General features: G+C 39.0%; 1 protein-coding gene across 8 annotated transcripts in view; it reads left to right on the top strand.

Annotated features, from left to right (window-relative positions):
* Window positions 1-1161: 1161 nt before the first annotated feature.
* CHID1 (chitinase domain containing 1) overlaps window positions 1162-19070 on the top strand; it is a 137890-nt gene continuing 119981 nt past the window's right edge. For 3 of the 8 annotated variants that reach the window (XM_074585620.1, XM_074585619.1, XM_074585618.1), the window contains exons 1-6: window positions 2292-4913; window positions 6331-6480; window positions 7336-7468; window positions 8498-8542; window positions 9876-9982; window positions 11467-11528. In XM_074585620.1, coding sequence (XP_074441721.1) covers window positions 4761-4913; window positions 6331-6480; window positions 7336-7468; window positions 8498-8542; window positions 9876-9982; window positions 11467-11528 — 650 coding nt within the window. In that variant the 5' untranslated portion in view covers window positions 2292-4760. Of the gene's footprint in view, window positions 1506-1547; window positions 1689-2291; window positions 4914-6330; window positions 6481-7335; window positions 7469-8497; window positions 8543-9875; window positions 9983-11466; window positions 11529-19070 lie in introns of those variants that run through there. The other 5 variants (XM_074585621.1, XM_074585626.1, XM_074585623.1 and 2 more) reach the window with 5 other exon arrangements.

Below are 19070 nucleotides of genomic sequence, written 5' to 3'. Positions count from 1 at the left end.
AAAAGAATCAATAGGAAAATATGATGGGAAGGCAACACAGGAAATGACAGATTTCATTACAGAGAGACTGGAAACAAAACTGATTTTTCACGTCTTCATGCCTTATCTCTGTCATTCCTGCTATTGAGCGTAACCTGGAAGCATTTAAAATTTGAGAGATGAGCAGCATGTTCTGAAACAACAGCAAATCTGGTACTACATAAATTGTAAATTACTTTAGGTACTGTTGTTATGCATCTTTTAAATCATGGAAATGCACTGTGTTTCAAACACACCTATCAAGCAGTCCTACAAGATTAAAAAAATCACCGCTCCTTGAGTGAAAGCTGAAGGATTCAGAGGTATTTTGGGGACACTAAAAATGTGGGATGAGAGATTCCCTTTTCCTGCTCTTTAGTCTGTAAGTGTGTGGGTCCAAATGTGGTAGTCAGTACCATTTTCCTTTCTGAATTCCTTGCTAGAATTTAAATCTGGATGATTTAGTGCACAGAGAAAGTGTACATGTAGCTAGCTAGCACTTGCCAGAGAGACCATACATCCAGTTCACTGTCAAGACTTTGGTTCAGAGGAAAAACATTTCTATTTTTCTTTTCAGTGCTAAAGAATGTTCATGAAGATCTTCATTACACAAGAGGGAATGAAAGAGGAAGACAGATCAGGAGAAAATAAGGTAGTCATCCAGTTTAGCTTCTGGGGTGTCGCACCAAGTTGTAACCAACGGAGAAAGCAGGTCACAGAAAGGCTTCTGTTGGGAAGCCCATTGCCAGGATATGCTACCTCACAACGTAACACGTGCGTTTTTAATCGAGTCTTTTGCTATGGTATTTAATCCCTGCAACCAGCCCATGAAATAACAGGGTTACATCAAAACTTCTGCTTCAGCAAAAATAGTAGTAGCACAGCCATGTTGTACGTAAAAACACAATCTGTAAAAGGCCAAAACAGAAAATAATAAAACCCTCCATTTAAAACATAAACTTTTATTTTAAAACCTGTTAGCGGCCATCCGAGATAGGACTCCTCCTTTCTGCACACCTGGGGTTAGCAATACAGCTTGCTGACTCTCTGCAGTTTTGTCTGTAACTGTTATTTTGCCTCCAGGCCCAGTGCGTGTGTTTTAGCCCTGTCTCCCCACGTACCTACACTGTTCGCTACAGCTTGGGATCAACCAGGAGGCTCTCCAAGGGAACTGACAGTTAGACCGTGACTACCATTTGCTTTCTTCAAGTATTGATAAGCCCCGACACAACCCCGCGCTCAGGGACAGCCCAGCCTGCGTCTCTTCACCTGGGGCTCGGCGGGGCCAGGTAGCGCCTCCCGCACCGGCAAACCGGCACCCAGAGCGGGCCACGTCCTGCAGCCGGGGACCGCCACCCACCGCCTCGCCGCCATCTTGCGCAACCAGCTTGCAACCGGCACACGGCGTCCGCGTCCCCGCCTCAGCACTGCCCCGTCAGCCGGCGGGGCGGTGCCGCCCGCCTCTACTTCCGAAGCGGCGGCGGGCGGTAGGTGGTGGCAGCGGGCTGGCGCTGTGGGGTGGCGGGGGCTGAGGGTTGTCGGGAGGGAGGGAAGAAGGCGGGCGGTAAGGCTGTGCTGCGGCGGTGCAGTGGCGCGGTGGCTCTCGGCCTGCGCCGGGGTCGGCGGGGTGGTGACACGGCAGTTGAGGGTGGCCTGGGTGGCCCCACAGGGTAGTAGCTCGGGGCAGGCCGCGGCGGGGGCTTGCTGTGAGGGGAGCCTGCGGGCTCGGCAGGCCTGCAGGCGGGCTCTGAGGTCTGCGGGGAAAGCTTTGGTAGCTAGAGAGTCAGGCAAACATGGGAGGTAATTCTTACTGTCAAAGTAGAGCACCTTACAAGAGGAAAGGGAGTAATGTTTATGCAAGTTAAACCCGCGTTTATTTTCCGTCTTTTCACTCCTGAATCTAGCTTTTGTTGATTTAACAGTATGCTTCCTGAGCTTCCTTTACTAAGTGATGCAGACTCCTTCTGCAGCAGTAGTTAAGAGTCTAGTTTCTTCTTTAGAAATAAACATTAACTCGTGATTTCCAAATAGTTACTGTGTCAGCCTCTTAAGATTATTTAGTTTCTTTGGTTGCTTCTTTTGGGCAGCCTAAATCTATGCCAGCTTTTCTCTCTTTTAAAAATAAAGACGCATTTAAAACAGATGGCTAAAACTATGTTAACCTCATATGGAAACTCAGGTTAAATAGCATTTGTGACCTGGCTTAGTGAGAAACCTGAGTTTCAGAGCAGTTTGTCAAAAGATGTTTTAAACCTTAAATTGTCCACAATATCAGTTGAACAAGGGTACAAACAGAGTCAGTCTTCTGTTTTCTTGTGTTCTGCAGTGATACAGGACATAAGAGTGCCAAGCTCATACAGTTCTACTCAGTTTAATTAGTTTGAGGAGAATTAAAAAATTATGAAGGAATGCAAAAGAAAAATGGGGATCTGGTTTTGTAAGGCTTGCAAAATTCATGCTTATAGTTTCCATAAAGAGCATTTAAAGTTTGACTAATTCATCTTCATGTAGTAGAGCAATGCTGTCTACTTAATTTTCACTAAACCAATATTGTTAAAGAGCAAATTATTAAAATAAGGTTTCAATCAAGAGTCAATACTGGACTGTTACTGGCAGAAACCATTTTGCCACAGGCAAATAGATCTAGGAGTGGATGTGACTTAATAATTGCAGATGTATATGATCATGTCAAGGAAATGAGCGCATTTTGATGTCTAATTGGAGTTCAGTGATGTGTTTTTAAAATTCTGTGCTTCAGCTATTAAATGTAAACTTCTCTTCAGGGTAGTGGATGCTGTTGCTAATTGTTTCTGAAAGTGAAATAAAACACCTCCAAATCAATATATACCAGCTTCTGGAAGAATTGATATCCTGTCCAAATAGTTAAGACTTGTATTGACTATTCAGGTTCTCAATTGCTCCTCTCTGCAGTAGTTCATAGATCCTGCCAAGCTAGACAGAACAAAGTAGATGCTATCAAGAGCAACCTGCTTTGTCTAATTTTTTAGGATGTGGAAAACAAGGGGGTTACCAGTGACCTTGAAGTCAAAGTAGAAGCGTAACTCCTTAACTATTAATAACAGCGAATTTCAAATGATATGCAATTTAGCTTTTATCCCGCCCTCTGGGTCTATTAAGTATTAGGTGGCTTTCTGCTTTTCTTTTGCAGTCTTTATAAGACTTGACTGAAGCCTTCAAATCATTTTGTACGTGAGGTTTTTGATGCCATGTGTTCTTTGGTGCTAGTAGCATTGTTTTTTTTCAAGCACTTCTGCTGCCATCGTCCTTCTGCTTTGTTCCCCAGTCATGTACTCCTCTCTATTTTCCTGCAGAATTCGTAACTCCTGCAATAAATATCTCTGCTTTTTAAAACCTCACAGCCAGCCACATCCAAATATTATTAAGTTTATTGGGTTGTTGATCTCATCTCTGCATTGCCACTGTTGGCCTCAAATAGCTGCTGTTTCATTGAGTATGCTTGCATTTAACCTTTAAGGTTCTTACTGCCACAGTACTCCCTTAGAGTGCTCAGACTGCTCTTATGGGATCCCTCACCTGATGTTTTCTACAGAAGGAAAATACTTTGAGCAGCACTTGTTACTAGTGCCAACTGAACAACAAGTCTTGTAAATATGACTTGAAGAAATGAGCTTGTAATTCCTTAAAATGAGTCACATAAATGTTAATTCTTCAGAGTAATATAGGAAGCACAAGACTTTTTTAAGTTTGACAAAACTTCAGAAAATTATGGGAAAGGTAGCCTTTTTTTTTTCCTCCATTAAGATCTCATGATTATAAGAAGCAGCCTAATACTTATGTAGAGCCACTAGTTTATTATATATGAAAGCAAGTCCCCCAGTTTGATAATTCGGACCTCCAGAATTAGTAACAGGTTGCTTTTTTTCATTCTAGTATTTTATCTACTCTCACCCTGGTTCCCCTAAGGCTAAATATTTTTTTCTCTGTTTTCTTCTTATCCACTTCTGGCAAGTAGGCTGGAAAACCAATGCGACTCATGAATGGGTAGAAGGTGAAAAACGGTCTCTGTCTGTATTTGAAATTTTTTTGGTAAAGACTTTCCTTTGACAGAACTAAGGTCTGATAGATAAATAGCTCTGAACAGAACTGTTCTCTGTGAATTCTCAATTCTTCCCATCTGGAGCTGGGACAAACTGTCGAAGTAATTTTTCTAGACCAAAAGGACTGCTATTTTTTTTTTCCCAATTTTGTGTGTATGACTGACTTGGCAAGGAATTGAAAGCAAAGTTCTCACCTTTTAGAATAAAGGCACGTAGCTATAAGCATATGGCTATAATTCTTCTGTCTCAATTAATTTGTAACTTGCTGAGTGGGTTAGGCAGGAGCAGAAATAAATGGTATCTCTATTTGCTATAGAAAAGGTAAGGTGGTACTACAATTGTTCTGCACAGCAGAAATTTATCTCAATTTCAGCTGTAAACTGTTATACTACTTTAGGGATTCTTTAAAAGGGAAGCTGCAAGTATCCAGCCCATTTTCTCTGTGATGCACATACTAAAACAGGGGACAAAACCCCATTTTCGACCCTAGGAGTCTCTTAAAATACTCTATTTTGCTGCCAGAGGAAAACCACTGTTAAAACAGTACTGCCTTAATAAGTCTGAATCTAGAAGGCAGAAGATAAGACAATTGCCTGACTTTTCTTAATCAAGAAAACTGAATTAAGCTGTAATATTTGTCTGTTTACAGAGATTTGAATCCTTATGTTTTCAGGGCAGGAGAATCTTGACATGGGGAAAACCACCATGAGGCTTCTCTGTACTTCACTTTCTTTTACCATGATTTGCTGGCTAGCTGAAGGTACCCTGTCAAAAACAGATGCAAAGAAAGGTGCTACAAAAAACCTGGAAGAAAAGGTAAGAGAAATAATTGAAACGCTCATCTTATCTAACATGTCCAGTAAACTAATTGAACTTTGGTACAGGGACTCTCATTCTGTCAAAACAGTGTCAAAAGCAGCCGTGTATTTCCGCTGAAGCTTATGCTCACAAATAACACCACCTGAAACTGTCCTTTCCTTTAGCTTCTGTGAGTGTCACAAATGGTTCAGTCCTTGAACAAATGTGAAGTAGACTTCTGGAGCTTTATCTCCCAGGCAAGCTGTAGAAGCAGGAAGTTTTTGTTCTCTTTTGCATAGGTAAAGGAGACATACTTCCATCTGGATGGAAAGGGGAGCAGTAGTTTGAGCCAAGAGTGCTAGGTCATTTACTGGTGGAAGGGAAGGTGTTCTTAGCCTTGCCAATGGGAAGGCTAGATCCTCATAGAAGAGTCTAAAGAGCCTTCTAACCAGCAGTTTCTTTGCAGGCAGAAGTGGTTCAGAGCCCTCTAGCAATCTGAGCAAGTGGAGCCAACATGCTGAAGTCTCTCTTAACCTGCTGAGCATGTTCTTGTTTCCTGCCTGTTTTCTTTCAAAACTACAAGAGGGCACAGCAGTGCAAGAGAAAGGGTGTGTATGGAGAGGAAGTGTATTTACCAGCGCATATATGAAGTATATATACTTGGTATTACTAAGCACATTAGGTAAAAAAGTAGGCACGTTCAAAATCCTCTCCTTAAATTATAAGTGTAGTTAATCTTCATTATGCAGATACATCTCTCCTTGTTTGAATTGCTCAACATCTACCAGGAAGAAGATCTAGTCTGCAGGTAGTGAGGACAATACAAAGTGTTAAGACAGGCCCTTATCCTTAAAGTCCTTACACTGAATCAATAGATGGTTTCTGCATACTCACCATGCACACTTTATTAGGCCTTCTTACTCTATTTCTGTCTGCTAAAACTATTTGTGCTGTTTTAGTTGAAGCAGATCTTCTTGAAGATTCGCTTGAAGAAAGGTGTTCAGAACCTTGGCCTTCAGGAACCACAATGCAGCATACTCAGTCTAAAATATATCCAGTTTAAAAGTCATATTCCAATTATTGGTTAAGAGCTCCTAACCCCTTTTTTATCATTTCTGGGGTAACATGCCAGAAAGCATTGACTAGAGAGCAGAGCACCATGAGCTGTAGTGAATGATGTTCTTTAAGATTATCACTTGATTTTTTTTTTTGTTTATATGCTTTTTGCATTGCAAAGTAAGTTTAGTGATGATGACAAATCATTTCTGAGTACTTTCCTGTTTCAGTTTTAAATCAAACTGCTCTGCATCATTTAAAAGGAGTGCTCAGAGTTTAGTGATGTGATTTTTTTTTTTTTTTTTTCTTTTTGAAGTCTGTTGCTGGTGAAAGTGGCTGCTTCATAAAGCTCGTTCTAAAAACTGTCTTCTCCCCTCAGATGCTGCATTCTGATAAAAATGTGCAAGACCGGGGACTTGTAGTTGTGGATCCAAAGGCAAAGGATATTATACTGGAACACAGAAGTTATTGTTCCAAGAAGATGAAGGAAAGACATTTCTCAGGAGATGTTCTGGGATATATTACTCCTGTAAGTTAACAAAATGAATCTTTTAATGAAAATTAAGAATAAATTAATATAAAATTATTAATAAAGTTAATAAAATCTGCAATCTTGCATCCCTGCTTTAAAAGCATTTTTATAATAATGGGAGCTTCTGGTCAAATACAGTCAAATATTCAAAGGATTGTTTGATAGCTGGCTTGGGATTCAGGTGGTCTCAAAACCTTGTTCTCCCGTCCATCTCTTGGAGGACATCTAGCTTGTTGGTAAAACAGAGATGATAATATTCTCTTGTCCTTGATGAGCCATGTGAAGTTGCAGTAAAGTCAGACCAAGAAGGCTACTAAGTGTCCTCATACCACGCAGCTACCACCTTGGACTTTCTAAATAAACAGTAAAAAATTTATGCTGCTGTCAAACTGATCTCTTTTGCTATCCAGTCTTACTATTATTCAAAGCATCCTTTCTTGAATAATAAATGTTTCTTCCTTTTGTTTAGAGGATGCGTTTCACTTGTTTCAGTCTTACACTGCTCAAAAGAGAAATAGGTGCCCTATAAATTTTCACCTTTCTCAAATTCTCTTGAACATAAGTGCAGAGTCTGTACATTCAAAACTGTGTTTGAATCTACAAGTAAATTCCTGTGGTTCAGGTGAATTTGCACAATTTGAAGATTGCCTTTCATGTAGCTATCAGAGTTTCCAGAGTACTTTCTTATTTAAATAAAAATAATGTCTCAGAAGGTTTCCTCATATTAACAAATGGGGGTCTAGCAAATGATTACATTTGTGTTAAAGAATTTATATTGGTCAGAAGTAAAGTGATCTGTGTATCTTGCTTTTCAGCCTCTCACTTTTTTTTTTTTCTCCTTTCTTTTGCAAGTGGAACAGCCATGGCTACGACATTGCTAAAATATTTGGAAACAAATTTACACTAATCTCGCCAGTCTGGCTACAAGTGAGAAGGAGAGGGAAGGAAAGGTTCCAGTTCACTGGGCTCCATGATGCTGATAAAGGTGGGGTTTTTTTGTTTTTTTTTTTTTTTTTCTTTGAATATGCATTGCAAGTAAGATTAATGGTCTTGTTGATTACTGGTCTGGTAGCTTTGGCAATATATGCTTGTGGGTTTTGCTGGCTCTGCCTCATGGTGAAGTACTTTCATCCATTGCATTTTTTTGGGAGTTTTCTTCAGAGTGAACTTCTTTCCGTTCCCACCTGCTTCCACATGTGTACATAGTTTATCTGTCCAAAGAATAAGTAGAAAGACTGACTCTTCCAACAGGCTGTCTGCAAAGCCCCTCATAAAAAAAGGAAGGGACAGAGAATCTGTACAGGCATAGATCTGTCTTTGGTGTTTGCACTGTGCAGTTGTTTACCTGTTGTGGTTTTTCTCCCTCTGCAAAAACCTTTGGGTGAGTTTGTTTGGGGAATGGAAGACAATTTAAGAGAATTTTTTTCCTTCACTGTCAAGAAACTGTCAGCAAGTTCAGATTTCAGCTAGTATGTTCTCAAATAATAACTAAGTAGTTTATGGTTTTGAACTTGATTGAAACTTGTCTGTGGAATCTCATTTGAAACAGCTATGATTCTTGCCATGTTAGTGCCTGCAAACATTCATTCTAGTGTAGTGACTGCCAAGAGGAGTGGATGGGACACTTGAAAGTATCATCTTACTCCACCACCCCCCAAAAGAACCCCAACAAGTTCTTCCTAAGTGGTGCTTGGTTACTACAGAAGTGTGTTGCTCTGAGTAGGCAGTAAGATAGTTTTCATGAAGAGGCAGAACTGTAAGCTGCGGGGAGGGGTTGGGTAGGGACTATTGTAAGATTGTAGTAAATGCTAGTTACGCTGTGGTGGAGGTGAATAGCTTCAAATTCTGTGCATCAGAGGATGTTTTGTCTGTGTTGGTTATGAACTAGTAGTCTGTGGCAGGAAGACAGATAAAATGAAACTGCGTATGTTATTTGAAGAATGATTGAAAGTATGTTGTCGTCAACATCATTTATATTTTAATATTTGTTCTCTTACTTGGTACTGTTTGACAGGCTGGATGAACGATGTCAGAAAAACCTCCAAAAACATCAAAATAGGTGAGCCTCTGTTTTATGTTTGTTTTTCATCTTCTATAACTGCTACCCGAGCAAAAGATGGCTTTGTTCCAGGTGTATATGGGAGAAAGGGAGGTTACGTTGGCATAGTTGTATGAAGGAGGAAGTCTGAGAATTAAAATAAAAGCAGTTAACTATAGATAGCTAAATAACTGAAGTGTTGATTCTGTTGGTGCCCCACTGTTTTGTCTAAACCTGCTGTCTCTGAATAAATCCTGGTTCACAGGGCCCTCTCTGGAGGCGTACTTTGTATACAGCACTAAGTATAGAACACACCTGGGGGAGCAGTTTTCAGACTCAGTTCTCAGGGGTTCTGCTAGTTAAAATGGAAAAAAAAATCAAAATCTGAGTCAGACTTTCCTGCATGATAGTAGAAAAGTCCTCCTTTGTCTCTTCTCCCCTTGAAGCTGGGAACTCAAGGGATGTGCCGCAGTGTTTGTCTCTAGGGAAAATTGCAAACATTGCTATAGAGATAACACTGTGCTGGACTACTTAGATTTGTCTATAGCAAGAATTCTGTGGAACTGTGAAACCCTTCTTGATTTAGAAGGGAGCATGAAACATGAAATGCAGTAGAAAAATTGAATACTCAGTCAGATATTTTAAATTACTTCAGCTGCCAGATTATAAAGCCTTTGCAATCTCTCTAAACTCTTCTAAAATACTCTTTTACGTCCTTGGTGGTTAGAAAGGGCTTAGACATAACTCTGTATGAGTTGCTGGCTTTTCCAGTGTGCGATTGTCAACTGTTCCAACAGCAGTTTTCCTGACTCTTGTCTGACTATTTTTTTAATGTTTTAAGTGTGTTGTTAGAAAAAGAAATTACGTTACCTCAAGTACCCATGTTTTCCAAAATAGGGTCTTGACATGAGAAGAAGAGTGGAGTAATATAGGGCTGTGTACAAAAGAGAAAATTAGACTTTGAGGTAAACTTTTCTATCTTGTTCTTGTGGTAGAAGATAAGCACAGCTTACAGAAAGATTACTGTTTCTTGTTGGTTTTCTTTTAAGACTCTACTTGTGGCTCTAAGTGATAGTTCAATTAAGATAGTTCAATCAAGTGAAGGTATCTTTTCTTAAAAGTTGCATCGGTGCTGACCTTTAACTAGAGATAAAATGAAGAAGAATGTTCTACAGTGTCAATTTATCTGTGATACTAAAGTTGGTCAGATAAAAAGAGTAATGATCTCAGCCATGGGATATGTTGTTTAGTGGCATCTCTGCTTGTATCTAGTGTATTCTGTTTCTGCAGAAATATTCCAGTGTAGATAATAAATTCTTAATTTTCAGTACTGATCGATGACTTTGCTTGATAGTGCCTCGAATTTTGTTTGATGGATGGACTTACCAGGACTTCGACAGTGTTTTTGGCAGTGAGGATGAAATAGAGGAACTTTCCAACAACATGGTTCTGCTAGCGAAGGTAAAAGGAGTTTTTGCTAATGCTTATAAAATAGTGTGAGATTATATTTGATTCCTTTTGTAATGGATATTTTCTCATTTCCAGTAGTTTTTTATTGTACAAAATAAAATTCTGCTCCAGAAAATAATGAGGCAGGATTCTTAAGAGCGTGTCCTAGTATGTGTCCAGTTCCTGTAAATATGAAGTATAGCAACACTTAAGTGCAGTTAACTGCAAGTCTAAAGTGAGAATACATAAGTCTGATCAACATAGCCTTGTTAAGTTATTGTTGGCAGCTGCACTGGTGACTTCTGCCTGCTACAAAATGTGATTGATAAAACCTCTTCCAAACAGCTGACAGGCTGAATGTTACATAGGCAATGGTGGATACCTGATAAGCTTCTCATGGAGGCTGCCTAGTGAGCAGACTGCTTTCTTTTTGATTTCTATTATAAAAATAAATCTATTAGCAGGGACTATACTGGTTAGTGGCATTTTTTGATAGGCAGAAAAAGGGTGATGAGTGCAACGAGTCCTTTTTCTGTGTTACCAGAGTACTTTCAGGCTTAGCGTGCTAGAGCTCATGAGCCACTTTTAATACCAATACTCACTGGATATCTGTTACTGTACAGTTTTGCTCAGATCTGATAAACTACTTTTCTAAAAATGTTAAGAGGCTGGGTAGAGGAGAAGATGATTTCCCTTAAGGAATGGCTACAGTTTGCTAAGGTTTTCTGGGCAGCCCTTTAGCTAATGGCTTTAGAGCTTAGAGCATGTGTAGGACTAGACAAGTTGCCCCCAGAAGACATTCAGCTTCAGTGGTTTATTCATGACAGCCTGCTTAATTACTGTCAGAATAAGCTTTCTCACTTGCTACAAAATGTAAAGAAATCTTAATGTCCTCTAGAGGAAGATGGATGTAGAGGTAAACTGAATAGTTTCTTAAAATTTGTAACTGGTACATCAATTTTAGGTCTTCAGTAACAGTTGGCCTCTTAAGGAGAGGATACTCAAGTACAACAGTACCCTTAATCATGCTGAACATAAATTATCACTAGTGAGATTAATTGTGGGAGATGTTTGGAATCATGCCTATGCCAAGTTAGCATTTACATCTTTAGACTCTCATGAGTTTTTTCCCAATATACACGTAAATGTGTGTTGAATGATTTGCCTAACAACCGCCTTTCATTAATGGCTGAATTTTCCCAATCCAATACTAGTTTATCCTGTAAGAGTAGAAGTCATGGATAACTCCATGACTCACTATAAGATTTTCATCTTTTGCATGTTTGTTAAATAATTTGGGCTTCTCATTGACTTCTTCATGAAATGCTACGTTAAAGACTAAGCTGGTAAAAGAATACAAAGCATGTTCAATCTGTAATAGTACAAGTAAAACTTGAGTAATTGTGTGCTTTGATACTGTACTATCATCTGTGATAGAAACCTAATGAAGAAGCGTGGTGATTAACTGTATATTGTCGTCAATTCCCTTTGTTTAGAATGAAAATTTCGATGGTTTTGTAATTGAAGTTTGGAGTCAGCTGGGAAATCAAAAGCAAACGTGAGTATAAGTCTCTAGAATGCAATTCCTAAAAATCGGCTCCTTCAAAGCATCTTTTTGATTTGCCCATGTTGATTAGAATTTGTCATTATAAGTAAATGCACTTTCTAGGACAATTGAAGATTATTTGACTTATCATAGAATGAAGTAGAATGAGCTCTCTATGAGTTCTCTTTGAGAACTCTACATGAGCTCAGATTACATAATAATCTTCATAATGGACCTAGCAGACCACGTTAGCCTTTCATACCTGAGTTCTGCAAGATGTTACCTTGTACAATACAAGGGTGAAGAGAGTACCTCAATTGCATGCTTACTCAGATATTGTCCCTGGCCTTTATTTTAACATTGATTGGTTTGGGTTACTGGGTGAAACTTGGAATCATGGGATGCTTTCAAGACTACCACATATGAGTCGATTAGGAAACTTTCCAAACCTTTTAGACATCTTTTAGACATACTGAAACTAAAACCAAAATCCCCAACCTGAAGCAAATCTAGGGAGAAACTGCCTTCCAGTTCTTGCAAGCACAGTATGTTTTAAACTTTGGAGTAGTTGATCTATCTTTTGGTAGCTCCACTATGAAGTTTGAGTGAGTTGTAATTTATTGTAGCTGCTAAGACTAAAGGGCTTATCCATATTAAGCTGTTTCCTGACATGTTCTAATCCATTTTTGTTGAGTAAAAGCCCCTTGGCTGTCTTAACATCTTGGACAAAGTCAAGGTAAGGCAAGTTTCAAACTGCTGCTTCGGGAGGAAAAGATGGAACAGAAGGTGTAGTGAAATGAATGATTCAGTGCAGCAATCTGAAGATTTTGTGTTAGTTCCCTCAGAAAATTCAGGCATCCATTTCCTAAAGCACAATATTCCTACCATCTCTCTATTGCCTAAAATGTCTGAGGGAAAAATAGCTTAAAAGAAAGCCCCACAGAATGAACACTTCATTATGGAAGACTTTCAACTTTCAAAAATGGTTACTTCAGGTTATTCTGTTTAGGGCAAATGTTATTGACTGATGGCATATAATAGTTACTTCTAGAACTGAATGTGCTCTTAATGGAGTCCTATATTTTCCCTTTAAAATCAACAGTTGGGAACAAAGAATTCAAACTGCAGAATACTTGTAGCCTTGTCAGGGGCTCCACCATTTTTACTGGAATAAATAATCCTTATGATAGATGTTCTTGTGCATAATTAGGTAATTTGCCAGATTGTTCCTAAGATTCGATCTCTATACTGAGCTCTGAACCTATTGCAATATCTTAATAAGACAGCCGACAAGGTGATATAAAAAATTAGTAACTGACAGCCAGAAGTTGGATGTGGTGATCAGTTTATCTGCTGTGCTTACTGTATTTCAGTAAAATTGATGCTTTTTCTCTTAGTTAACTTACACAAATGTAAGGCAGACTGTATTACTGTAATTTTAAGGCTCACTGAAGACCAGTTTAAGCACAGTAGCATCAAAGTGCTGTATTGCACATGATGCACGTGAACAAAACATACTTTTCTATTAGCTCCAAGGTGAGTTTACTTGTGGCATGGTAAAAATGTTATGCTTTGCCAGGAGTGACGCTGGTTCAAAACAGCGTTGCTTGTCCTATCTTGTGTGATAAGATCTATTTGTGCTGGAGGAGGTACTGCTGTGTAGTTGCTCTAGCCTTCAGTATCTGAGTGTTATTTAGGTGAAGTAATAGAAGCACCACTTAAACATTCACTGTCTGTCTGTTATTGATAGACAGGAGTGGGAAGCATTTTCCATAACTTCAGAGAAGGAAAAGGTTATTCTCATTGAGTAGAAAGGCAACTGCCTCCCTTGCTCTGAGTCAGTAGTGTTTGATCATATGTGGCCACCTGTGAACAAGACTTCAGGATTATCCTAACTGAAAATGTGAATGATGTTTGGCAGAAAAACATGAATAGAAACAGAAGTTATGTACTGTACGTTTTCCTCCTCTTCAAGACCAGTTTTGATTTAAGAGCTTCATTGTAAACTCATCTGTGTGGTTTTTTTCCCCTCCTTTTATTGTCACTCCCCTAGAAATGGTTAGGATGGTTAAGTTGCAAAATGTCTCATGTTGCGCTTTCAGAATAAGGCTAATCTAGGCAGCAAGCTGAAGCTAGGCTTGTGTGTAATAACAGTTGTTTTGTGAAAGTTGAAGAAGTGCATCATTACATTAAAATTTTGTCTCATGATGCTTGTAAGTTATGCAACCAGTGTCTTCATTTTGAGATTACGTCAGTTTGTCTATCACTTGCTCTAAAACTGGATGGCTTCGGTATCCAGTGCCCCAGGGGTTTTCCCTATCAATGCTTTTTGGAGTGAACAGATGCTTTGAACAGACCTCAAGGGGCAGAATTGAGTGAACTTAGCACCTTGGCAAGCCTGTATTTTTATTGCACATTGAGTGCTGTTACTTTGGGATCTCTTAATTTCCTTTGGAATAGCAGAGCAGTTATTCGTGATAGATGGGTAAGCGTGGATGGTCTTGTGCTTCGCTTGTCCCTGCCAGAAAATTGGAGCAGCCCATGACCTCTTTAGCCCACAGAGTGGCAGTATTGTAACATGATTCATCACTGATCTTCCTTGTCAGGTTATGTCTCGAAAGTGACAAACATCAGTAGTAAAGCATGTTCTTAGCCTTGGAAGGGTGGGGGTCAGTTGATAGGTAGTTGTCAACACAGAGATGACTCTTAACCCTTCGGAGATGTGAAGCATTCATAGAAAAGCAATTGTGTATGCTCCATATAAAGCGTCTGTATGAAGTGTTAGTACATAGTGTAGGTTTTCCTGATTCAGATCCTTGAAGGTCAAACACCTGAAAGTAGCTTAACCTACTTCTAGGTAAAGGAACAAAAGGTCATAATGATGCTCACAGTCTGCCTTCAAATTATTTTCAGAGCTGTCTGACAGTACAAGGAGACCTGCTTAGCTAATACATTTTATTCCTATTATTTAGCGTGAACATGTTTTCGTTTAAAAAGAAAATAAAAAAACAGGTTTTTTTTTTCTGAAATGCAAGGAATAGTCTCACATAAGCGGTTAGCAACATGTTATTGAGATGCCACCCGGGTGCATAAAAATATCTGGGGATATGCTGCAGCTGTCAGCTTGCCTTATGAAATGACAGAGCGGTGGTGTGGATCTAAGTGAAACGTATTTCACTTAGAATCATTATGGGTTTCATTTTTCAAAACCTGAAGTAAGCGGATAGCTAGCTATTAAATTAATAAATAATAAAATGGCACTCAATTATTCTAGTGCATCCTTTCATGTATCTGTGTTGAGGGGAAAGCTGTGGAAATGATTCCTGTTATTTTTTTAGTAGTGTTATGGAAAAGACCCATGATCTCACCCAGTGCACTGCCTCAGTGGTGCAGGAGCACTTAGTATAGCACAAGTTTCTTTATCCGACTTAAAATGGTCAAAGAATGAGATTTGCTTATGAAACGTTTGTGCTTGATATGCCCACTCTCATAAGAGATACTTTTTAGCAGGGTGCCCCAATATTTCTTGAGGCAGGTGAATCTGCAAAAGAATCTGAAAACTTCCAAATTAGTGTCCTAACTCACTAATAAATTGGGTTTTGTTTTAAGCACTACATATATCAGGAAGCTGGATTAATTGCAGCTGACGCTCTCTTCTTGGTAGACCTCAGCTGAGCAAGTGTGCCCATGAGATTTTTATTTTTTTTTTCAATAGCTGAACATGAATTTTGTTTGGATTAGAGAGGCATGATGACATCTTCGTAACACAGGCTCTCCCCATTGTCTTGATGTTGGGCCTTGAAACACTGAACTGTCTAAAGACCTTTTGACAATTACATTTTGTATGGAGATACTTATAACAGGGTAACACTGTTAGCTCTGTGCAAAGCTTCTGTAACCCATAAATCCTGTCACTGGCTTCTTTAAGAACCTGTGATCACTGAGTATTTTTAAAATGAGGCAAGTTTAGACACTTCTCTGTCAGCCCTATGCATCCTTTTAGAAAATCATGTCTTTTTGGGTACTCACTTCAACATTAGAAATGAATGAAAAGTCTTCCTGCAAGGCCTGAGGAGTTACCTAAAGAGACCCTTCAGTTTCCTGTTTATCCTAGCTGGCATTACAGATGAAGTGAAATGCTGCTAAGATGTTATGTTGCTGGCATCCACTAAGACATGAAATTCTGTGGTTTCAGGCTCACCCAGTTTTACGTCATCTTAAGCAGAACTAGAGTAATCTGGTCTTGTTTGTGTTCAAGAACAAAAAAAAATTTCTAATCATTCTGGTTTGGGGTTTGAATTGCTCTGTAATGCTCAGTAGACTGAAGTTTTAAATTATATTATTATCTTAAATTATATCAATCCTTTGTGCTGCTTTCTCTTGCATATTCATTTAAATGTTGATTTTATCAACAGTCTAAGTTTTATATAAGAGAATTATGTGCCTAAATACAGTAGCCTGGTTTCATGTTAGATATCCTAAGCAGCCTGGTCTCTGGCTGTTCATGTAGGGTCCTAGATGCCTTGAGTCTTACGCAGCAATCCTGTGTGCATGCGTTGTATACCTTTGGATATATAAAGTGGCATTAGGTTCTTATATTTAGATGCCAAAATACCACCTGCTCTATCTGAAGAGCCTGAATTGTCTTGGTATGTGGCTGTGGACCTAAGTTTTAGGCGGTTTATAATGACCAGTTCAGGCTCCTGTAGACCTCTAATACAGTACCCTCTATAGTACTGGTACGTAATTCGTTCCTATGATTTCTGGGAATAGAATTACGGATATACAGATGTCAGTGAGGTCAAATTTAATGTGAGGTGAAAGACTGCACCTAACTGATGCTGTCTCCTCTCATGCTGGCAATCATTGCACAGTGAAAAAGTATTCAGTTTCCCATCTTTTATTCTAAAACATACTAAATTAGGCTCCTAACAAAAATCTAAATCAACCAAGGTTTCCTATGCAGATGAAACCTCAATTCTAATGTGTTTTGCTGCTTCTTTATAGTTTAAACCTGTTTCTTAATTAAATAACTGTCTTTGAGGTAAAACTTTATTGACTAATTTTGCAATAAAATATTCCAAATTATTAATCCTGTGGCATTTAAGATTAGAAATGTACATGGCAGAAATATTGAGATAATTGAGCAAGCAAGCAAAAGTTCTCCTGCTTATGTAGTTAATAGCTAGACAGGATGGTGTCTCTCTTTTTAATCTCACTTGTGGGTTTATTGAGTGTTTTTTTTCTCTGGAGACCTGGGTCACGTTGTGAAAAAGACATGAACGTACCCATCAGAATCTCACAGCGTACATAAAAGTGCACATTTTACTCTGATCAGTCTGGCATTAGCTGACAGATGGCACTGCCATCACATAGAATCGATCTGAAAAACGCGGTGGTTTTTTGGTTGTTTTTTTTTTTTTGTCATCACATGCTGCAGGCACTTGGTATCATGCAGAAGATGACCTTCAGGCATCTTATTAATGTTGGTGGGAGTATAGGAGCAAAAGTCTTTTCTGGCAGTTCTATCCTTCATGTTAGTCCCTGAAAAATTAATCTATTAATCAAAGATTTGCCATAATTCACTCCAGCTTCTTGGTATTAACTAGGCAATGAAATGGCACAAAAGGGCAATTTCTTCTTGAAGCAGACAGCTTTATTCTGTCCAATTTTCTCGACAAAGCATAAATTTTAGGGAGTACTGAATACCAACTTGTGCAGAAAAGTGGCTGAAGTTGGAAAGTTGCAGAGTTATGAAGGGTCATGTAACTGAAGGGAAGGCTGTAACTGCCTTATGTGTCTTCTGCAAGGCTTTTCAAATACACCTGCAGCCCACTCTTGTGCACTGAAGTAAACTGTAGTACAAGGTGTCCCAAACACAATAGACCAGCAATGCCAGAAAAAAGGACTTCTGAAAAAATAAGATTCCCTCAAACTTTAGGTGATGAAGATTTGAAGGTCTGCATACTTTATAGGGAACAAGATACTTTGAAATCATGAACACTTGGAAAATTCACCTACCAAATAGTAGCAATAACAGAAGGCATGAAATAGTAGGAATGAAGTAGACCTTAATTAGCTCAAGATAGAGTCTTACAGCTGCCAATGTTTTAGTAGCTACTCTGAAGTTAAATTTGACAATGGTGAAGTCTCTGGTAAATATTTAATGAAACCTTTTCAGGAAGACTGATTCTATTCCTACTTTCCTGCACCTCATTATAATGTTTAAAATGTCAGTAGCTTTTCTTTCAAAATTACCATTGGTAATATGGGAGAATATTGTGTTTAAAACGCTGGAAAGCACTGTAGCGACACAGTAAAGTTTTAATTTATAGCACACAATAAATGAACATTCTGCTATTGCTGTTTGGGGGAGAGGGGGAGAGTGTACATTTGATTTACATAATCTTTCTTGGCTGAAAAATGGAAGGGAACCTAAATTAAGTCTTTAACCATTAATCCTGTCTGATTTGCTAAAAATTTTTCAGGGCCCAGAGACCTGGTTTGACAGGTTAGTGAGCAGATGTTAATCTGGGTTTCTTGAGTAAGAATATGCAATTGTCCAGCTACCCCTTTTCTTTCTGTTCTCCTTGAAGTTGAAGCTAATTATTTTTTTGGCCACAGCTATACTGCAAAGATTTGGTGGTGGGAGAAGTGGCTGTTTTGATGGAGTCTGGTTTTAGTTCGAGTCCTGTCTGCTACCTACAAAATAAAACCAGCAATCCAAACTGCACTCCTGCCCCTTTATCAGGCCACAAATCTCTGTCCTTCATTTACAGTTGTAGGTTGTGGTTCTGTGCTGTGTGCCTCTCTAGTTTTAAAATACGACTGCTTTTGTGTAGTCACTGTTTCTGTGGGTCTGTCACTGCTTCGTGGATACATTTTTTTCCTCTGCTGGCTGACCACCAGTGTCTGACATTGCCAAGAAAGCGGGAAACCTTGAATTTAATATTCACTTGATTTATTATTTTTTCTCTGCATCTTGTTCAAAATAATTCCAATTGTTTTTCTTCTTATGCTTCAAAGCATTGCTATCTGGATAGCAAAATTCTAGGAGCTGAGGCAGATACGTGAAGATGCAGAGTGGGAGCGAGGGTGTTAGCCTTGTTTCTAAATGAAAAAGATGTTATCTTGCTTTGCACCTATGTTAGGTTCTTTTGTCCTATTCGGCCTCTCCTTCTGTCTCCTCACCTTATAAATAATTAAATTTAAAGTCAGCAAATGTTTTGCGTGGTGTAGAGGTCTCTCTACAGGTTCCTCAAGTTCCTACAGGTAGCAAAGGCAGGCTGTCAGAGAAGAGAGATCCCTGCTGATGAACAGTGTAGAATAATCTCAGTGCCAGAGGAATTGATTCTTTGGTCAAATTTGTCTTATATGCAGGATCTCTGACATCTAATAAAGGGTGCACTCACACTGCAGTTTGGACATAATTAATTATAAAGGTCACTTAGCCATGAGAAAGAAGAATCATTGGGAAAGAAGGCTTAGCTCGTTTTAATACTGATTATAGTTTTTGATAAGATTATGTCGTGTGGGAGCTGTGATGTCTATGTT

Source organism: Larus michahellis, chromosome 4, assembly GCF_964199755.1.
Source record: "Larus michahellis chromosome 4, bLarMic1.1, whole genome shotgun sequence".
Lineage (NCBI taxonomy): Eukaryota > Metazoa > Chordata > Aves > Charadriiformes > Laridae > Larus > Larus michahellis.
This window is presented reverse-complemented; position numbering and strand designations above follow the sequence as displayed.